Genomic DNA, 18,189 nt, shown 5'->3' on the forward strand with positions numbered 1-18,189 from the left:
CTGTGATTGAAATTACTGCCTTACCTTCAGATCCACCTCCTCAGTCCTAGTGTCTAGGAAGGTCTTACTGTCTCTGTATCTTACCGCTTCTTTTCATGCATGCAGAGGACAATGGAAAATTAAAAGGATAGCTGCCTGCTGGCTTGAGCTTGACCATGTGAGACTGTGCAGCATCTGTGCAGATACATCACCAGTATGTAGATGTATTGGTTTGAAGCTTTGTTGAAGGGCTTGTTATTTTGGCCTTTATTATGAAGGTCATTACATTTTGGAGAGGCTGGAGCAACGAGCAGTGTGCTAAATGGAGTGCACTGTATTTGTTTTATTTGGAATTCATATCCACAAACTGTTTCTCTATTTTTCAAGATCAATTTGAATTTGATCCTGTTCTCCAGAGCATTTGCAATCTCCCTGTCTTCTGCAGTTTTTTAAAATCATATTTGCTGACTTGTTATCCATGTCAAGAAATGTACTGAGTAGAGCAGTGTTTGAGAGAAGTAGTGCTTATAGGTCTTCTGCATCTGGTTCTGTGTGGCATTTCAAATGGTTGTTCACTTACCTTATAGTGACTTTTTGTCTTGTCCGTGTTCCCTTAAGAGCTTGTAACTATGTCATACAGGACAAATGCCTTATTAGACTCAAGATATGTCACATCTCCTGTTTTGTCATTATCTATTAGGCTAGTTTTCATGTGAGAGAAAGGAAAGAAGTTGCTTTGACATATTTTGATCTCGACTAGGCTATATTTACTGTGTGTCATCTAATTATCCTATAGAATCTTTCAAAATCAAGTACGTAATATTCATTATTATGACTTCACTGATATGAAAGTTTGGTTGACTGTAAGTTTCTTCAGTTTCTCCTTTTACCACTCTTTAAAGACCCTCTTTATGCTTTAGTTACCACTCATTTTTACTCTCTTTGTTTAGTAATAGACCTACTATTTTATTTAGCTGCTTATTTTGATTGCAGCTCTGGGGTATTTTTCTTGCCCTAATTGTAATTTGATAGATTCTGCCTTGTTTGGAGTCTTGCATTTTCTTTGCTTATCCCCACAGACTTGTGCTACTCTTTAAGCATATGAATGGATAAACTGTTCTTGCTGTTTCATTTTTTAAGTCATAGAAGAATTCTAGATAACTGTGAATCAGCCATGCAGGTCAGTTAATATAATTCCAGTTAGTTGTTCTCCTCAAAGTAGTTTACTGCTATGTCCTAGAATATGGTCTCTTAAACTGCTGTCAGCTGTCTCATATGGGTTTAGCCTTGAGATTCTCTTTGCAAGATACCCCAGTAGTTTCTGGAGTTTGGTCTGTTTAAGTCCATTATCCTTACACTCTGTTTCTGTAACTTCCCTTCCTTACATAATAAGGTATAGTCACTTTCAATTTCTCAAGTAGCCTAAAATAAAATCTAAAATAACTGTTTCTCTATTAATTTTCTCCATCTCTTAAAATGAAGGTCTGTGCTGAACAAAGGACTTATTGGCCTGTGAGTATCCTTTGAGTGTGTTCTTCTGATTCTCTTTTCTAAAAGCAGAGTATGTACTTCAGAGCTTGCTTTGCTACCAGGTTTATTCTTTTAATTTTTTTTTAAATTTCTGCCCTAAAAATACCTTAGCAATTTCCTTCTTTTCGGGAGAGTGCCTGAAGTAGACCTTTTGTATCAGTATCCCTTTTCTTTTTCTGTGTATTTTTAGAGACACATACAACAGGCTTTCTGTTGACCAGATTTTTCTTGAATACTGAAGTATTATTTGCATTCTTGATATATAGAGCAGGAACGTCTTTACTTTCTTCCTTGCTTTCTATTCTTGATAAAAACTTCTATTGAAGTGCTTTGATTTATCCCACTAACATTTTAAGCTGTGGTGGCAACCTCAGGATCACCCAGTCACACTCTAGTCCTTGGATCTTTGTGTAGTCACAATGTGTTTGCAAACTTGCTTCAGCATTCTTGTTTTTTTCTCGTGTTATAGTTTCTCTTCCAGATTTCAACGATTTATGTAAGTTCAAGTTGAAAAATACTGCAGCTCCCCAGCTCTCCTCAGACTAGTTTATATTCCTCTTCTCTGATGTGGCAGGTCAGTGTTACCAAGCACTTCATTATATAGCCTCTATCTCTTCTCAGCCAGCTTCCTTTGCAGAATCTCATTTCCCCCTGATAACACCCTTTGGCCAACCATGCAATTACTGCCACTTCATGTCTATCCCTGCTTGAGATGCCGGTCGAAACTAGGGACACTGGTGAATGTCCACAGCTCCTTCACCATGGCTTTTGGAGCCACCACTGAATCTTCTCGGAGTTTTAACTGGCAGCATCCTTAGTGTTGATATGGAGAAGTGGCACACGGCAATGTTTTAGAGAGTTAGATAATGAAATAGTACCCAGTGGCAGTTAGAGCAGAGTTACTAACCATTGATCCAAAGACTTGCAGCTACTGATGACTTTCTCAGATACCAATGATAAAGAAGCATTTTATGCATAACAGCTCATCTGTTTGGTCTAACTGAAGTTTCTTTGGACGCAGCAGCTGCATAAGAAATACATCTGAACAGAGTTCTTAAACCTTTTAATAAGTAATGAGTTTTAAGTAGTCTGAACCAAGTAACTGTTTCAGAATAATTAAGTTCATGTATAATGTATATATTGAGCTCAAAAGAGGAATAAATGAATAACTTCTGTGGCCTATGTAATGTGATCCCTCTCGGTCTCAAACTCTAGTAATAGAAAACTTGGTGTTACACACTGCCTGCAGTTATGATCTGTAACTTCATTAAAGCAGGTGTGTGGAATGTTGTTCACTACTGTTCTGATACAAGTTACAGGATACTTGTTCTGAATATTTCAGTTATATGTTAAATGAGGAAATAAATGAATCATCCTCTCTTGATTTAAGTTGTTCTCATTGTTCAGAAGATGGAAGAAACCTCTAGAGTCCTCTTATCTCCCACATGCTTTTTCTGGAGAAGTGTTTTACTTCAAAATGCAAACTTCCCCCTGCAGGCATTGTCTTAATTAGGATTATTTGGGAGAAGAATCCGTGCTACACACCTGCCAGTGGAGACTGTTGAGAAACCACCAGCTGGCTTTGAGGGAGATTATGGGGAAGGCTTAGGGCAATAAGTAACAATTTGAACTTTAATAGACTTCCTTATAATGTCGATGCTTTCATTAACGTCAGTGGGCTTTTATACTTTTTCTAGTTCAAGCAGTGCTACAATTCTGCTACAAAGGGAGCAGAATCTGAGCAGGAATCTCCGAAGCACAGTGCTTCTACTGCATGATGCCTGCTCCCTCCTGTCCAGGTTGTGCCTTTAATACACAGCATAGTAATTATCACTCAGCTCCTCTGTTTGCAGATCTTGGGACATGGACTTCAACGTCACTAATTTCCACCAGCAGAGAGTATGTTCAGTGGTGCATTAGGTAAAATAAAAAGTAAAGCACTGGACAAACTCAGTACTGTGTACAGTAAAGCTCATAACTAGCTTTTACATCATACTGCATTTTGTACTTTTTACGTCTCAGCCCATATATCAGGTGAATGTTCTCCATTATGGGGGTATTTATTCTTTTTTACAGGTTATCACAATTGGTAAACATGTAAAAGGATACCATTATATCATTGCAAATCTGGTAAGCATTTTTAATATTTAAAATACCTGTATTAGTTTACTGTTTAAGGAAGCACATCAACTAGTATTTTGTTTTAAAGCCTATTTTTGAAAATAGAAAAAAGCTAAATGTCTAAATGTGTTGAGATGGTATTTGTTTTATTGGTTGAGTCTTTTCAGGGCTTAAATGCCTCCTGTGATAGTCCCATCAATGGGAGTGAAGGTTGCTCAGCACCATCAGTAGAGCTTGCTCCCTTTTTCTACATACTTTAGAAAAGTAGGGTACAGAAATCAGAAAAATAACCTTCCGGATTATAGGCTGATACATTCATTCAGCAAACTGATATTTCTTCTCTCACCTCTAAAGTACTTAAAAATTACAGTTCTCAGCTTTTATTTTGCTAGACCAGTGAGTCTCAGCTTTACACATCTAAGAGGGTGAAAGTTCGGGAAACTCACCAAATTCTGTCAAGGTCAATTTTTGGAAATTGTGTCTAAAGATGAAGGGCCATTTTACTGACACTGAAGACAACAACACTTATTTACTGAACCTAGAGAATCTAATCCAATGTTTTTTTTGTAACAGATAAAGAAAATTCTGCAGGCTTGAATCTCAGTTATTGTGTTCCAGAAAAGAGTTTGCAGGTTTACGTGTTATCAGTGCCTCTAAATGACTGTTTTCATCATTTGTTCTTGGACTGTGATAGCGTTTCATATAAATTCCAGCAGAGGCCAGAGTGCTCTAATTTACACCCTGTCTTCCATAGTCCCTTGAGGGGACTGAGGAAGCAGAATGACCATAGTGTGTCTGTCACACTTCAGACCTCCTAACCTTTGTTCCCCACCTCCAGGTGGGGACTATTCTGAAGAATCACATATGTCACTAGACAGGTGTGAGGAAGCCTTATACTCAAAGGCCATTTTAAAAGCAGAACAGTGGGGTTACGTTTTTATATTTTTTAACGAATTTGTAGGATAAAGAACTTAAGGTACTGATATTCACAAAGCAAGCATAAAAGTATTACAAAATTTGAAAAATTCCCTAACTGTCAGACATTTGTATTTTACATTGCAAATGTTGTATAAATTGTATTTCAGTCTTAAGGGAAATAAAGATTTTAGAAAAATTGCCTGTGTTGACTGGCTGCTATTTTAACCATTGCTTTAAGCTTGTAACAGTAAGCCCATAAGATCTGAAACTTAGAATCATAGAATCATAGAATAATAAGGGTTGGAAGGGACCTTAAAGATAATCTGGTTCCAACCCCCCTGCCATGAGCAGGGACACTTTCCACTACACCAGGTTGCTCAGAGCTCCATCCAGCCTGGCCTTGAACACTTCCAGGGACAGGGCAGCCACAGCTTCTCTGGGCAACCTGTTCCAGTGTTTCACCACCCTCATGGTGAAGATTTTCTTCGTAATATCTAATCTAAATCTGCCCTCTTTTAGTTTACAGCTATTCCCCCTTGTCCTATCACTACACACCCTTGTGAAAAGTCCCTCTCCATCCTTTCTGTAGGCCCCCTTCAGGTACTGGAAGGCTGCTATAAGGTCACCCTTCTCTTCCATTGAACTTACTGAATCTTGTATTTTAAAGCTGTTTAATATCATATTTGCTTCCTACAGACTTATACAGTTTAAATGCAAATATTGTAGATCTTTTGTATATCATATAAAGTAATAATTTTAAAATTGTGTTTTTTTCTGTCAGAAAGAAAACTTAGCTATTACTTGATCATATCCCATCTTCTTCACTGAATCTACCTTCTTTTTTTCTTGACTGTAATAATACTCTCCTCCAGTCAGTGAAGAAATTGGTCTATCTTAAGAATAAAACATGTTGATAGATGGAGAAGGGATGAAAGTATACAATGAATGTTCCTGTTTTAAACTTCAAGCTCACAATATTGAAGACAGTTTCATGATCCCTGTAGAAGTGTCTGTATTAGCGTGCAGCACATCATTGATGGGTATCATTGATATGCAATAACAAAAGAGCAGCTAGTACAGCAATTGTAACAACTTCTGCTAGTGTGATCTGAAGTGGCTACTTCTTTTTATGTTCACTCCGAGCATTCATTTAAACTGAAGTGTCTGAAATCGGTATTTCATGTAAATTCATTTCTATGGTTATTTGGGACAAGTTAAGACCCTGAACATGGAAAACATATTGTGTGCTGTTTGTATGAATGAGAAGTAGCTCTTCATGCCAGAGGGAGAAGGCAGGGGAGGTTGTAAGTCCTTCCAGGTGCTTTATTATTCCTAGCAAAAAGAGGACAACGACTTGGATGAAGAGTTAGAATGTACCCTCAGCAAGTTTGCTGATGACACCAAACTGCGAGGTGTGGTAGACACACCAGAAGGCTGTGCTGCCATTCAGCGTGACCTGGACAGGCTGGAAAGTTGGGCAGAGAGGAACCTGATGAGGTTCAACAAAGGCAAATGCAGGGTCCTGCACCTGGGGAGGAACAACCCCATGCATCAGTACAGGCTTGGGGTGGACCTGCTGGAGAGCAGCTCTGCGGAGAGGGACCTGGGTGTCCTGGTGGACGACAGGTTAACCATGAGCCAGCAGTATGCCCTGGCTGCCAAGAAGGCCAGTGGCATTCTGGGGTGCATTAGGAGGAGTGTGGCCAGCAGGTCGAGGGAGGTTCTCCTTCCCCTCTACACTGCCCTAGTGAGGCCTCATCTGGAGTACCGTGTCCAGTTCTGGGCTCCCCAGTTCAAGAAAGATGAGGAGCTACTGGAGAGAGTCCAGCGGAGGGCTACAAGGATGGTGAGGGAACTGGAACATCTCCCCTACGAGGAGAGGCTGAGGGAGCTGGGCTTGTTCAGCCTGAAGAAGAGAAGGCTGAGAGGGGACCTAATATATGCTTATAAATATCTGAAGGGTGGGTGTCAGGAGGATGGGGCCAAGCTCTTTTCAGTAGTGCCCAGTGACAGGACAAGGGGCAATGGGCACAAAATGATGCACAGGAAGTTCCGTCTGAACATGAGGAAGAACTTCTTCCCTCTGAGGGTGACGGAGCACTGGAACAGGCTGCCCAGGGAGGTTGTGGAGTCTCCTTCTCTGGAGATATTCAAGACCCGCCTGGACGCAGTCCTGTGCAGCCTGCTGTAGGTGACCCTGCTTTGGCAGGAGGGTTGGACTAGATGACCCACAGAGGTCCCTTCCAACCCCTACCATTCTGTGGTTCTGTGGCTGTAACCATTGCTGGCTAAAACTTGCTTGCCTAACTGTTCTTCATGTCAGTGTTCCCTTTCTCATTTAAGCCATCCCATTGAAATTAACAGGTTTGTTTAGGAAAGTAAGCATGGCAAGGACAGATCCACTCAGCCCTTGCTCTGTAAAGTCGTATGTGTAGTGAGCAACAAGAGGCATTGCTGGCTGGCGGAGCTGACGACTTAATCCTGGCAGCCCAGGATTTAAACTTGGATCCTGTTTGAGGAAAATGTTGGCTTACGCTTCTGCAGTAGAAGTCATATGATAACTCTTTATTTGTATATGCTATTGAGAGATCTGCCAAAACCGTTGCAATAATAGACATAATGTTTTCTGTGCCCAGGGATTTACTGATGGAGATTTGTCAAAAATTCAGTTTGGAGGAGCTAACGTGTCAGGATTTCAGATAGTTGACTATGATGATCCTCTGGTGTCAAAATTTATACAACGTTGGTCAACACTGGAGGAAAAAGAGTATCCTGGTGCACACACTAGTACAATTAAGGTATGTCTTATATTTGTTTTAACCATGACAGATGTACAGGAAGTAAGGGAATTGGAATAGAAAGATAAGAGACAGAGAAAGCCCTTCAAAGACAGCTGTGCTAACACAATTTTATATTTCTCTAGGGTACTTTTAACATTCTTTATCATAGGACTGGTTGAGCAAAGATACTGCACTGTCAAAAAAGTTCAAAACAACTTTAATTTTTCTTGTGTCACTGTAAATCTGTGCCTCACAGCTGGTTAGGTAATTGTTTTGGATGTGAAGGTGTAGTAAGTATCTACTGACTTTTTTCTTTTTATTTTTCTCTTCCTCTGTGTTTTGAAATGTTTTAAAGGCAAATATGTGGTCATACGTCGGCTTCCAGGGAGCACAGATCTAGCACTCTCTGATATAACATAATCTCACCCAGAGATGTTAAGACAGTTGCTTTGACAGATGCATAAATCATACAAAGACTTTTAAAATTAAATGGTATGCCTGAGGCACAGAATCATGGTCGGATTTCAGGCATGAGTGACGCAAGATGTGACACTGGACAAGTAATTAAACCTCCTTACCTCAATTGTCCCTCTGGATAAAACTGGGATAATAGTAACTTCTTACATTATGTGGCCATTATGAGGATCAGTTAGTGCTTGCAAAATGTTAAAAAGAATAATGCAATTTTAATGCTAAATAGTTGTAAGTAATAATCAGAAATTTTATTAGGAATGAGTATACTTAAATAACTAAAATGTGTTAAGACAAAAAGATACATGGCAAATGTTCTAGGTGTAACTATTTTGTGCTATAGTTTGAATATACATCATGTTCTTGATTTTTAATGAGATGGATAAGAATTTTCAGCAAGGAATGGAAGAACCATTTTTTAAACTTCTGGAACAAAAATCCTGTAAAGTACACAACCTTAATTTAAATGAAAAAATAAAGTTTGTAAGTTCCCTTTTTCTGAGGCCAAATTTGTGGGTGATGTAGTCAAAGCTATGATTTTCCTGTGGTTATTTTTGTATTTTAAAATCTTTATGACAGAAAAAGTTAAATTTCCCATTTGATGTTTGACAAAATAAACTGGAGTCTGTATTATGCCTTTAGATGCATTCATATTACATATGTGTAATGTATGTATTGCTCTCCTTTAGGAAAAAGGGAAGGGATGTGTCTGTGGGTGATTCTTTTGTCTGATTCTACCTACCTACTAATGTTGCAGAATCATAGTCTGGAAATAGTCACAGTGAAATACATGACTAAAGCAAAAAAGTCTAACTGAAACCAAGATGCAGTTTTTCTCATTGATGGAAAAATAAATTGGTGGGACATAGTGCTAAGGATTCTGGTACCTCTGATATTACTTAAAGTAGGAGGGAAATTGCATGTATGTTAGATAAGATGAAGTGGTTGCAATGTTTGCAAGTTCATCACAGATACTCCCTTTATTCCTTACGTGATAGGTCCTTTAAAGTCTACTAGAAATTGAAAGGGTTGAAGGAGAGTATTTGGAATGTCATGTATTTTTGAGATTTAGTTTGTTAAGGGTAGGAAAAATAAATGAATTGAAACATTTATTTTCATGAATTTCGTTAACTTAAAACACATTTTAAATTAAATTTGAAAGGCTGATCTGTCTTCCTTTATATATTGTCTGCTCAAAGAATGCACAGGATCGCACTGATACTCAGTCAAGAGACTGAGACATGTTAAATTATCAGATAATTTATGAATGCTGGAAGCATTGATGGGGGAGGAAAAATGGATGTATATTGCAATGATTGGAGAGATTGATTGTATCAGTTACTGTATTTCTTTGTGTAGGTTTCTATGTTTTGCCCTTATACACGTATTACTTGACATTTTTGCCTGCCATTACAGCTAAGGGCAGAGCTGTGTCACATTTCATTCCCATCCTTGTGGAGCTAGAGGCAGAGCAGAATCACAGAAATCACAGAAACAGGGCAAGAAGGGTCTTTGAGCAGTCAGTCCGACCCCTGCCTGAAGGCAGAATCGGCTATACCTGTGCGGTTCCTGTGGATAGTGATTTCACAACTTCCCCAAGCGTTCTATTTCGGAACTTAGCCTTAGTTTTCAGTCTTTGTCTAACCTAAATCAGCCTTTATATCACCTAATCCATTACTCTCGTATCTGTTTGTATATGAGGAAGTTCTCCTTTTTAGCTGTCCTGTATTTGACAATGGCTGCCGGAAATTCAGAAAGCATTTGATGTAGATATAGATGCCTAAGCAAAAGCATGCAATTAATGAATGCCTTCATAAGTGATATTCCATTGCAGGTGCTAAAGTTTTTTCAAGTAAATTATAGTGATTTATAAATAAGAGTTTAAAAAAATAGTTCATTCAGTATTTATTATCTGTTTTAAATAGGAACTGAACTAGAGTCAATTTTTTAATTGCCCATGTAAAACTGTAGGTTTGTGAGATTTTTCTGCCTACGTTTTCCAGTCCTCATGTTTTTGTCTGAGCATAAAAAATAAATACACATCTAGCAGTTAGCTTTCTAGCTACCAGGTTTCACTGAGCTTTTGAATCCCAATATTCGATCTTCTCTACTTGCAAAAATATATATGAAAATGTGCACGTAAGAAATTTCAGTGTTATACTTGATGCTTCTTTTTAATAGCTTAAGGCTCTCTTGCAGAAGTTATCACTCATTCCAGCATAGTTGGTTTGTTGTTTTTGGTTTTTTTTGTAAAGAAAACTCAATTAAAGAATGGAACATTTTAGCCAGTGAAAGCAGCGGGTGGTTTGAGGCAGTATCTGTAGATTTGTCTCAGATGTGCAGAGGGCCTGTTGACCCAGATCCTTCGATCCTGCAAGTAGAAGTGGCTGAACTGTGCCAAAGCAGAAGTGTTTGCCAGATTTCAGTGAACTAGAGAGTCAAGTCCTGATATCCCTATGCAGCTCTGTTTCTTAGAAATTGAATCCACTTAATAATGATGTTTTTAAGGTTCTTCAGCCAAGAAAGTGCAATGGATTCCTCCTGCCTATTTTCCCAGGAACTCTTTATCTCTTTTTTCAACTAGCAATTCACCTGAATATGGTTGATATAAGCCAAAGAAAGCTACTATTCCTTCACGCTCCAAGTGTTCAGCAAGATCAGGCATACCTCTGGCCTCACCAAGATCAATGTCACTTAGGGCAGGAGAGCTTGATGGAAAAATGGAGATACAAGGAGAAGGAGGAGTAATGCACAAAGCTGAAAGTAGTAGGAGGAGGAATGTTTCATTCCAAAAAAGGGTCAGCAAAGTGGGAAGTACCTGTTGGTACATAAGGGGAAGGCATGCAAGGGTGGTGGCAGCTCTGAGCTGGAGAGGCATCTGTGTCAGAATGTTTCTTGGATCACGGGATTAACGGAGGAGGAGAAGCACTGAGGATCGCTTACGTGAACAGGGAGAGGAGATGTGCAGGCTTATTGTTGGGGCAAGGCTGGTATTAAGGACTAGTCAACACAGGTAGCTGCCTGTATTAGCCAGTATGGGGTGGCAGAAAAGCAGACATGAAGCGTTTATTATTCTGTGACAATAACTATTTCTTGGTAAAGTGAGCAACCTGGTAAGATTGGTGTATTTAGTTCTATTAGTATTTTACTTGGAATTAGATTGGAGCAAACAGGAGAAAGTGTTTAATCTTGAGACAGTAGGCAAGTACTTGTGCCAGTTGGGGTAGATGAGAATTCATAATAAAAATAGGGAAGTGTTGTAGTTTTTTGTTTGTTTTGGTTTTTTTTTTTTTTCATTGTAGACTTGAATTACTATTAGTTTTAAATGGCAGGTTTCGGAAATCTTTAGAACACTTTAGTATGTATGATGAGAACTCTCAGATCCTGTTGACTTCCCCCTGCCCTCAATAAGTGAATTTGTGCAAGGTGTAGTGTAATATCAAGTCCAGCTACCTCTCCTACAGATTGTTATAGAGAATGACGATGATTCAGAATATATTAAAACCAAATTATAAAATCATTTAGTGTGGCTTTATTTAATAGACTAGTCAAAAATTTCAGTCCAAAGAATCTTCACATCAAATTCCAATTTAGAATCATTTCTATGGCAGTGTTGTTCAGCTTCTGGGGTAAATAATTTATTTCCATTAATGTATATAGGACTTTTTGTTACCTATTAGTAAAAATAATATAGCTGAAGAGCCTAATGGAATTTTCAGTTTCTTATCATTCATGTAGTATCAGTCTTTTTATAAGACAGAGTGATCTAATCTCTCTTCTACTATTTTCATTGGTTGCAGAAATCACAAATTATTCTACTAGAAAATGATCTAGAATACATTTTTATGATCACCTCAATAACTTTCTTCTGGTTAAAACCTCAACTCACCAAGGATATTTACCATAGTTAATAATGCTTGGATGGCCATTTTTATCATAAGAAGAGCAGCGATTGAAGACAGTATTTTACTAAATATTTTAGTAAAAGAGCATTTTGTATGTTAAAACTTGTATCTGAAGTATGTCACATGCTTCCTGATTTATGACTAACCTTTATTTTAGAAGAGGAAGTGACTTTTGTGATAGAACATAGTAATTTAAAGAGATTCAAGTGTAAAGCAGTTAAAAAACAGACCAAAAAAAACCCCCAAAACCCCCACAAAACAATAAACAACCAGCCCCCCCCCAAAGAAACTCCCAGACTCCCCATTTGAACACTTTAAGCATTCACAGTAGCTCTTTCAAATCCATTTCTTACAGCGTGATTTTTCAGATTAGTCTTTTGCCTTCCTATTTGTACATTTTATTCTCATCCTCTGCTTTAAATTTTCCTACTTGGTCTGTTTCCATGATTATAACCATAGGCTTAATTTTTTGCTTTTGGATACTGGAGACTTTTAACACTGTGAAGTGACATACTTTCCTCTGTCCTAGCCTTGAAGAAGAAGGTTTTTAGGTAGTCATATGGTGACAGTTGAAAAGGCATAGGTTCTTTGTGGTTTACAGTAAATTAAAGGTGTTTTAATCATCAGTGGCATTGCTATTTTGCAAGTGCATTCTGTTTAAAGTTAAAAGTAAGATTACACAAATAATTGTAAAATCTTAATTAGTTTGTCAGTTTAGATATTTTCCACAGTGGCATGGATTAGAAGACAACAACACCTTTTTTTATAAGTAAAATACTGTGGGTTCAAATCCAAATAATTGTTTTTATTATTTCTGTCAAGCACTTTGGATTCAAGTCCCATTAATTAGTTTTAATTTTTTGTCAAACTGTCTTTGTGTTTTGGAGATACAAAGTTAACCAGGAGTAAGCTTTAGGTTTGAGAATTAGGAGGGCTTAAAAAGTTTCTAGAAAAATGGAAATAATAAGGCAAGAATTAATAGACATTTTTAACAACTTAATAAAAAGAAGTGAGTTTAGATAGTAAACTTTTCAGCCATTGAGTGGTGACTGGAGATTTTAAGGACCTCCATGATCTGAGGTTCAAAGAAGTTGTTTCACAAATGTAGTGAATGTACAATTTACATCTGTACAAATAATGTAAATTAAGAATAGAGTTCTTTCTGTCTATACTGTAAGGAAAGATGAGTGTCCTCCTGATTTATTTATTTTTAATTATTTAGGATTTTTCAGAGGGAGAAGGGACAAGATTACATTCACTTCATATATATAAGATAGAGAAAAAAGATACTATGTGAAGATTTGCATTAAAAGTTACTGTACTCCTTTTAAGATCTTGTTTTAATATGTGATAGTTATTCTTTCTCATTAAGTGTTTAAAGGAAAGGTATTTTTGTATTGCAGCATGGTGTGATATAGATTCAGAAAAAAAGAATACAGCTGTGAATGTTGTTGGCTCGTTGGCTGGTTTTTTAATACTAACATTAAAAACTACCATGTTGGTTTTAATGGCACTGGCTAGGAGAACATCTTGCAGAACTTGGTGTCTGCTTCAGTATTTCATTGACCTTAAATTGCTTTCACTTGATCATTGGGGCAACAGCAAAAGAAGAGCCTTGTCCAGCATTGCACTGAACTGTTAACATCGTTACTGACAGGTCTCTGAGGGAACAGTATTAAATCATCTCACCAGTTGTATGCTTTAGATCCATTTGCCATGATCAACAAGAGCTGAGACAGAACAACGTGGTGGAGCCAGCATAAGTGGCAGGACACTTCTGAAAGCATCTGCCTGTCTTTCTGTGGGCACAGATGGCTTAGTTGAGAGGAAGGTCAAAGGATTTCTGAGATTGCCTGATCTGGCGGAGCTCTTACTCAGCAATGCATTTGCCGAAAATAAAGGGGTCACGTTGTTAGTCTAATTTGACTTTCTGTATAATGGAAGGGATAAATTCCTGCACAACTTCTCTGTTACTCCTGAACAAGGGTAAGACATGCATGCTGACTTTCTGTTCTTTTGAGTGGAAAAAGGTCTGGAACTTTGGTAGATCCAAATGCCAGTGCCATTAATAAGATGTAGCATTGCTGTGCTTCCTCCTGGAAGACAGAGGGTTCGCTTTGTTGCTAAGCCTTTTTGCCCAGATTCGTCATTTTTTTCCTTCTCGGACTTCTTTCTTGGTATTTTGAAGAAACATCTGTTTTACAGTAGCATTAGCTCTTCTTTTTGGCCATTGTATTAAATCTAATGGAAGACCAAAGTACTTTAAAATCTCAGTCCTCAAAAATTAAAAAAAAAAAAAAAAAAAAAGGCAGGTACCTGCACCCTTTTCTGCCGAATTAGCACCTCTGATGACTCTAGTGAGAAGAGTATTGTTCTGGATTGGGAGTAGTCTTGGGGGAGGAATTACAGTCTGGGAATCTCCTTCCTATTAGAGTAGTAGGTAAAATAGGTAGAAAGGTCAAGCACCTTGGGGTTCATAAATCTTGTGATCTTTGCTATATTCAGTTTTAAAAGGAGTGAAAGAAGGTCACTTTCCCCTGTAAATATCCTGCAGTTGGGAGTGTTAGGATAATTCAGGTGCCCCAGTCTTGTCAGTGTCTGCTGGATGCGCTATGAGCATGTCTTTCAAATAGGAATTAAGACTTCCAGGGATGTAGGCTTAGGTGAGTGCCTAGCTGCTGTGGTAGAAACCAAAGCTGTTCTGGGTGTACCCAGAAAGCAGCCTCTAAACCAAACAAGGAGCTACCTCAAGAACATAAACACATCACAAAATCAGCAGGTTTTCTGGATAGCAGTTTGATCTGAACACTTAGATTTTTCTAAGGTGACAGGCTGCTTGAGGCTTTCTTTGCATCTCATGTTCTGTCCAAAACGTTATGGCATTTCAGAGCAAAAATACGTATTATTTGTTTAGCTGTTCTGTGCACACAGAATGCTGGAATTGCATTTAAATAAAAGCTGTCATCAGAATGTAAGTTGATCTGACTCTACAGCCTCTGGAAAGAAAATTTAATAAAGAGAAATAGGGCTTGATCTCTAACCCCATCTTACTGAGATTAATTAAAAAAGCATTTAAGATCTGGTAATTTTACATTTTATTTCTCTTCCCCTTTTATTCAGGACTAGGATTGTTATAAAAAATTTACAAATAATCAGTTGATATTTGCAAGTATCTTGCATATATATGCACTTATTTTCAGCTGGAAGAATGTCTTGTTGAAAAGGCTGCCTGTTTTCACCAGAACTCCATTCTAATGTAAAGATCAAAGAGGAAGAGGCAAGCATTCAGTCTTTTCTGGGCTCTCTGACCTCTACCTCATGTCCCAGTCCCTGGTGTTTGAAACATGCCCATACATAATGAAGATGCCCCTGTGCTTGAAGCCCATTTGCAGTTTGAATGGCAACCAGCCGAACATGCTGCTTCATACAGACAACGTTTACACTAATGCCTGCACAGAACAAATGAGAACAATGCATGATTATGGGCATAATTAAAAGCAGGTAGTGAATTTTCCACTAACTCTTTCATCTGTCAGGCACTTTCAAAGAATTTCCAAAATGTACGTAGTACTGTCCATTTCAAAGTAGCCCCCAGATACATTAATTAAAGGAAGACCTTTAAGAAATAGGTGCCCAAGTTGCATTAGTTTGACTGCATTAAAAGTCAACAGTAGGTAGTTGCCCAGTTCCTTTACTAGTTTTGACAAGTAACTTCGTCTCGCATCCTTTTTGCTTGGGGGCTTTTATATATATATATATATATATACACCTACTTTTTTGTATATAATACCTAGATATGTAGGAATGCTTCTATATCTATATACCAATCTCTTCCAGATACTTCTGAAATTACAAACAATTTGATAGAGTTTTGTGAATGTTTTGACCAAAAAGCACAATTATTGTACAAAGCACTATGAAAAGGCAATTCTGCTTTTATGGTATATACTAGCATTCAAGTGGAGAAGTACTTTGTTATGGGGAAAAATGCATGAAATTGAGCTGAGAGATTTTATTGAATATAATCCTCAAAGAAAAATAAAGCTGTAACATGTACTAAAACGAGATACCATTTGATAACTCAATTTAGTCTATGTATAGTTTAGCGAAGTATTACAAACAAGGTGATAAAATGCGTAGTGAACCACTGGAAAAAAAATTGCTAGTATAGAGCAGTAAGCTGAACATTTAATATACCCACTTCCAGCTACAAGGACACACAGTTTTTCTTATTGCCTTTGATGTATATTTGTTGGTATGTAGGTATATTTAAATTGTTTAAACATAAAGAAAAATGCTGAACATTTGCTTGTACCCATTGACTCTGCCCACTTGCTCTTGCAACAAAGAGCATTTCCCGTATTACCTCTCTTTGAATCTTACCTCTCTCCAAGGAGAAATATTTGCATCTGATTTTAGACCTCCTTTCTCTTAACCTCTGTCAGCGATACAATGTCCCTTCCTCTGCTGTTCCAATAGCAGCCCTCTGTACATGGTGAGGAACCTTCTTCTGTGCCTGTTTCAGACTGATTTCAGCCTCCTTGAACACTGCTTCAGCTTGATGTGCCGTTCTAGCTGAGGTCTCCCTGGTGTCTTGTACACTAACACCGTGTTCTTTGACTCTGCTGGTGCAGTCTTTGCCCAAAATATCCTATTAGTTGTTTGTCTTTCGCGCTGTTGTGTTAGATTAGAGCTGAATGGCTGGTTCATAGCTCCCTTGAGTAGTTTTGACTTGTTTTTAGTGTGTCTACAGCGTAGACATACGGATATAAGCTGACTGCCCTGAACTCCTCCAGTGGTCTCACTGGAGATTAAATTAATGGAATCTAAGGCATGACCCAAAACAAAACAAATAAATAAATAAATAAAACAAAAAACCCAAAAAAAAACCAAAAAAAAACCCAAAAAGCACCAACCACCTGTAAAAAAAAAAAAACCACCCACAAACTAGTATGTCAAGGATAGATTTAGATATTGCAGATATCCAAATCAAGAGAAATACAATTTAAGTTTTTGTGATTCAGATTACTTCCTAAGTTTTTTTTTTTATTTATGTCTTCACATTTTCATAACAGGCTAACATTACATCTTTTTATAATATCTTTAAAATAATATGCATTAAAAAAAATCTTGTGCTTCTGGAGGTGGTTTCTGCAATTTCATGTTCAGAAGATTCAGTTAACTGATTGTACAAAATAGGATACTGGGCCTTTTAGTTAAGGATTTCTGCTATCTTCTGAGTTACTGGAGAACAGTTAAAGTTACAAAAGTCAAATTCTCGCCAGTTTTTCTTGAATAGCACATGATTAATATCTTCTGCTTAGTCTAGGATGACTTTGTTTTGTCTTCACTTTTGAAATTCATCTTTGCAATTGTAGCTTACAAATGTTATTAAGGTATGCAACATGTTAAATCTAAGTTGAATAAAATTGCATATGAACCTTGTGTTTTCTCTTCTTGACAGTTAGGGAATTTATTTAGAAAGAGAGAATTCTTTTCATATGACATGCATGTAATCCATGTTTTATAGCAAATTACATAAAATCCTTAAGCACTTCAATGTGTTATACAATTTATATTATCAGCTTGTTCTTATCATAGTTCTAGAATTATGAGAAGCAAGATGTTTTTTTGCATATACTTTGCCACGCTTTAGTTAAGACGGGTGATTCTGTGGGAACTATAGGATAGTACCTATAGCATTTTGTTTTAAAGTTGCTGATTTCATCATGTAAAGTTGAAAGGAACTGAAATGAAGCTAGGAGATTTACACTATTGTATAAGTAGTAGGCTGTAAGAGCCCATCCCACTTCCACAGAATAATATTCCGAATAGCAGTGCCATTTATTTTAATAGTGCAGATCAGAACAGGGATGAGTGTCCAGTATAAAACCAGGTGAATCAAGCCAGGTCTAATGCATCCTTAAACTTATGACATTTTTGTGTGTTACGCAGGCATGCACACACAGACACCCCTCTGCGTGAGCAGGTTATCGGTTTGTCATTTCTTGTTTAAGGTAGTAAGTTCACTTTGGTTTAGTTTGTCAACTTTACATCTATTCATTAAGCTGTAGATAGTTTTAATGAGCCCCATGAAGGTTATTAGGAGCTGAAAGTGTATGCAGAATAAAGCAGTAAGAAATGATGCATAGGCTGTTTGCTTTCGTGACATCTTCAACAACATGAAGGTGTTGAAGATGCTTGTAAAATATTTTGAGATCCTTAGATTAAAGCTGACAACCTAAATTAAAGGATGTGGATTTTATATATGTGATGACATATATACACATACAGATATATATTCATAGACAAAGCCCTACACAAATTGAATATGTGACTGAGTTGTGAATATTCAGGCCAGTAATTATATACTATGGGGATAATGTTCTTGAGATGATACTTTGAACATATCCCAGTGGTCTAGAAGAAAAGTAGAATAGCTGAATTAGCATTATAACATCTCAATTTCAAGCTGCTCTTTTCTC

General features: G+C 37.5%; 1 protein-coding gene across 6 annotated transcripts in view; it reads left to right on the top strand.

Moving 5' to 3' along the window:
* The window catches only part of GRIA2 (glutamate ionotropic receptor AMPA type subunit 2), an 87,592-nt gene that overhangs the window by 43,281 nt on the left and 26,122 nt on the right, over positions 1 to 18,189 (top strand). For all 6 annotated transcript variants that reach the window (XM_075421622.1, XM_075421623.1, XM_075421624.1 and 3 more), the window contains exons 5-6: positions 3,586 to 3,639; positions 7,185 to 7,346. In XM_075421622.1, the coding sequence (XP_075277737.1) occupies positions 3,586 to 3,639; positions 7,185 to 7,346 (216 nt within the window). The remainder of the gene's footprint in view (positions 1 to 3,585; positions 3,640 to 7,184; positions 7,347 to 18,189) is intronic.

This window comes from Opisthocomus hoazin, chromosome 5 (genome assembly GCF_030867145.1).
Source record: "Opisthocomus hoazin isolate bOpiHoa1 chromosome 5, bOpiHoa1.hap1, whole genome shotgun sequence".
Classification (NCBI taxonomy): domain Eukaryota; kingdom Metazoa; phylum Chordata; class Aves; order Opisthocomiformes; family Opisthocomidae; genus Opisthocomus; species Opisthocomus hoazin.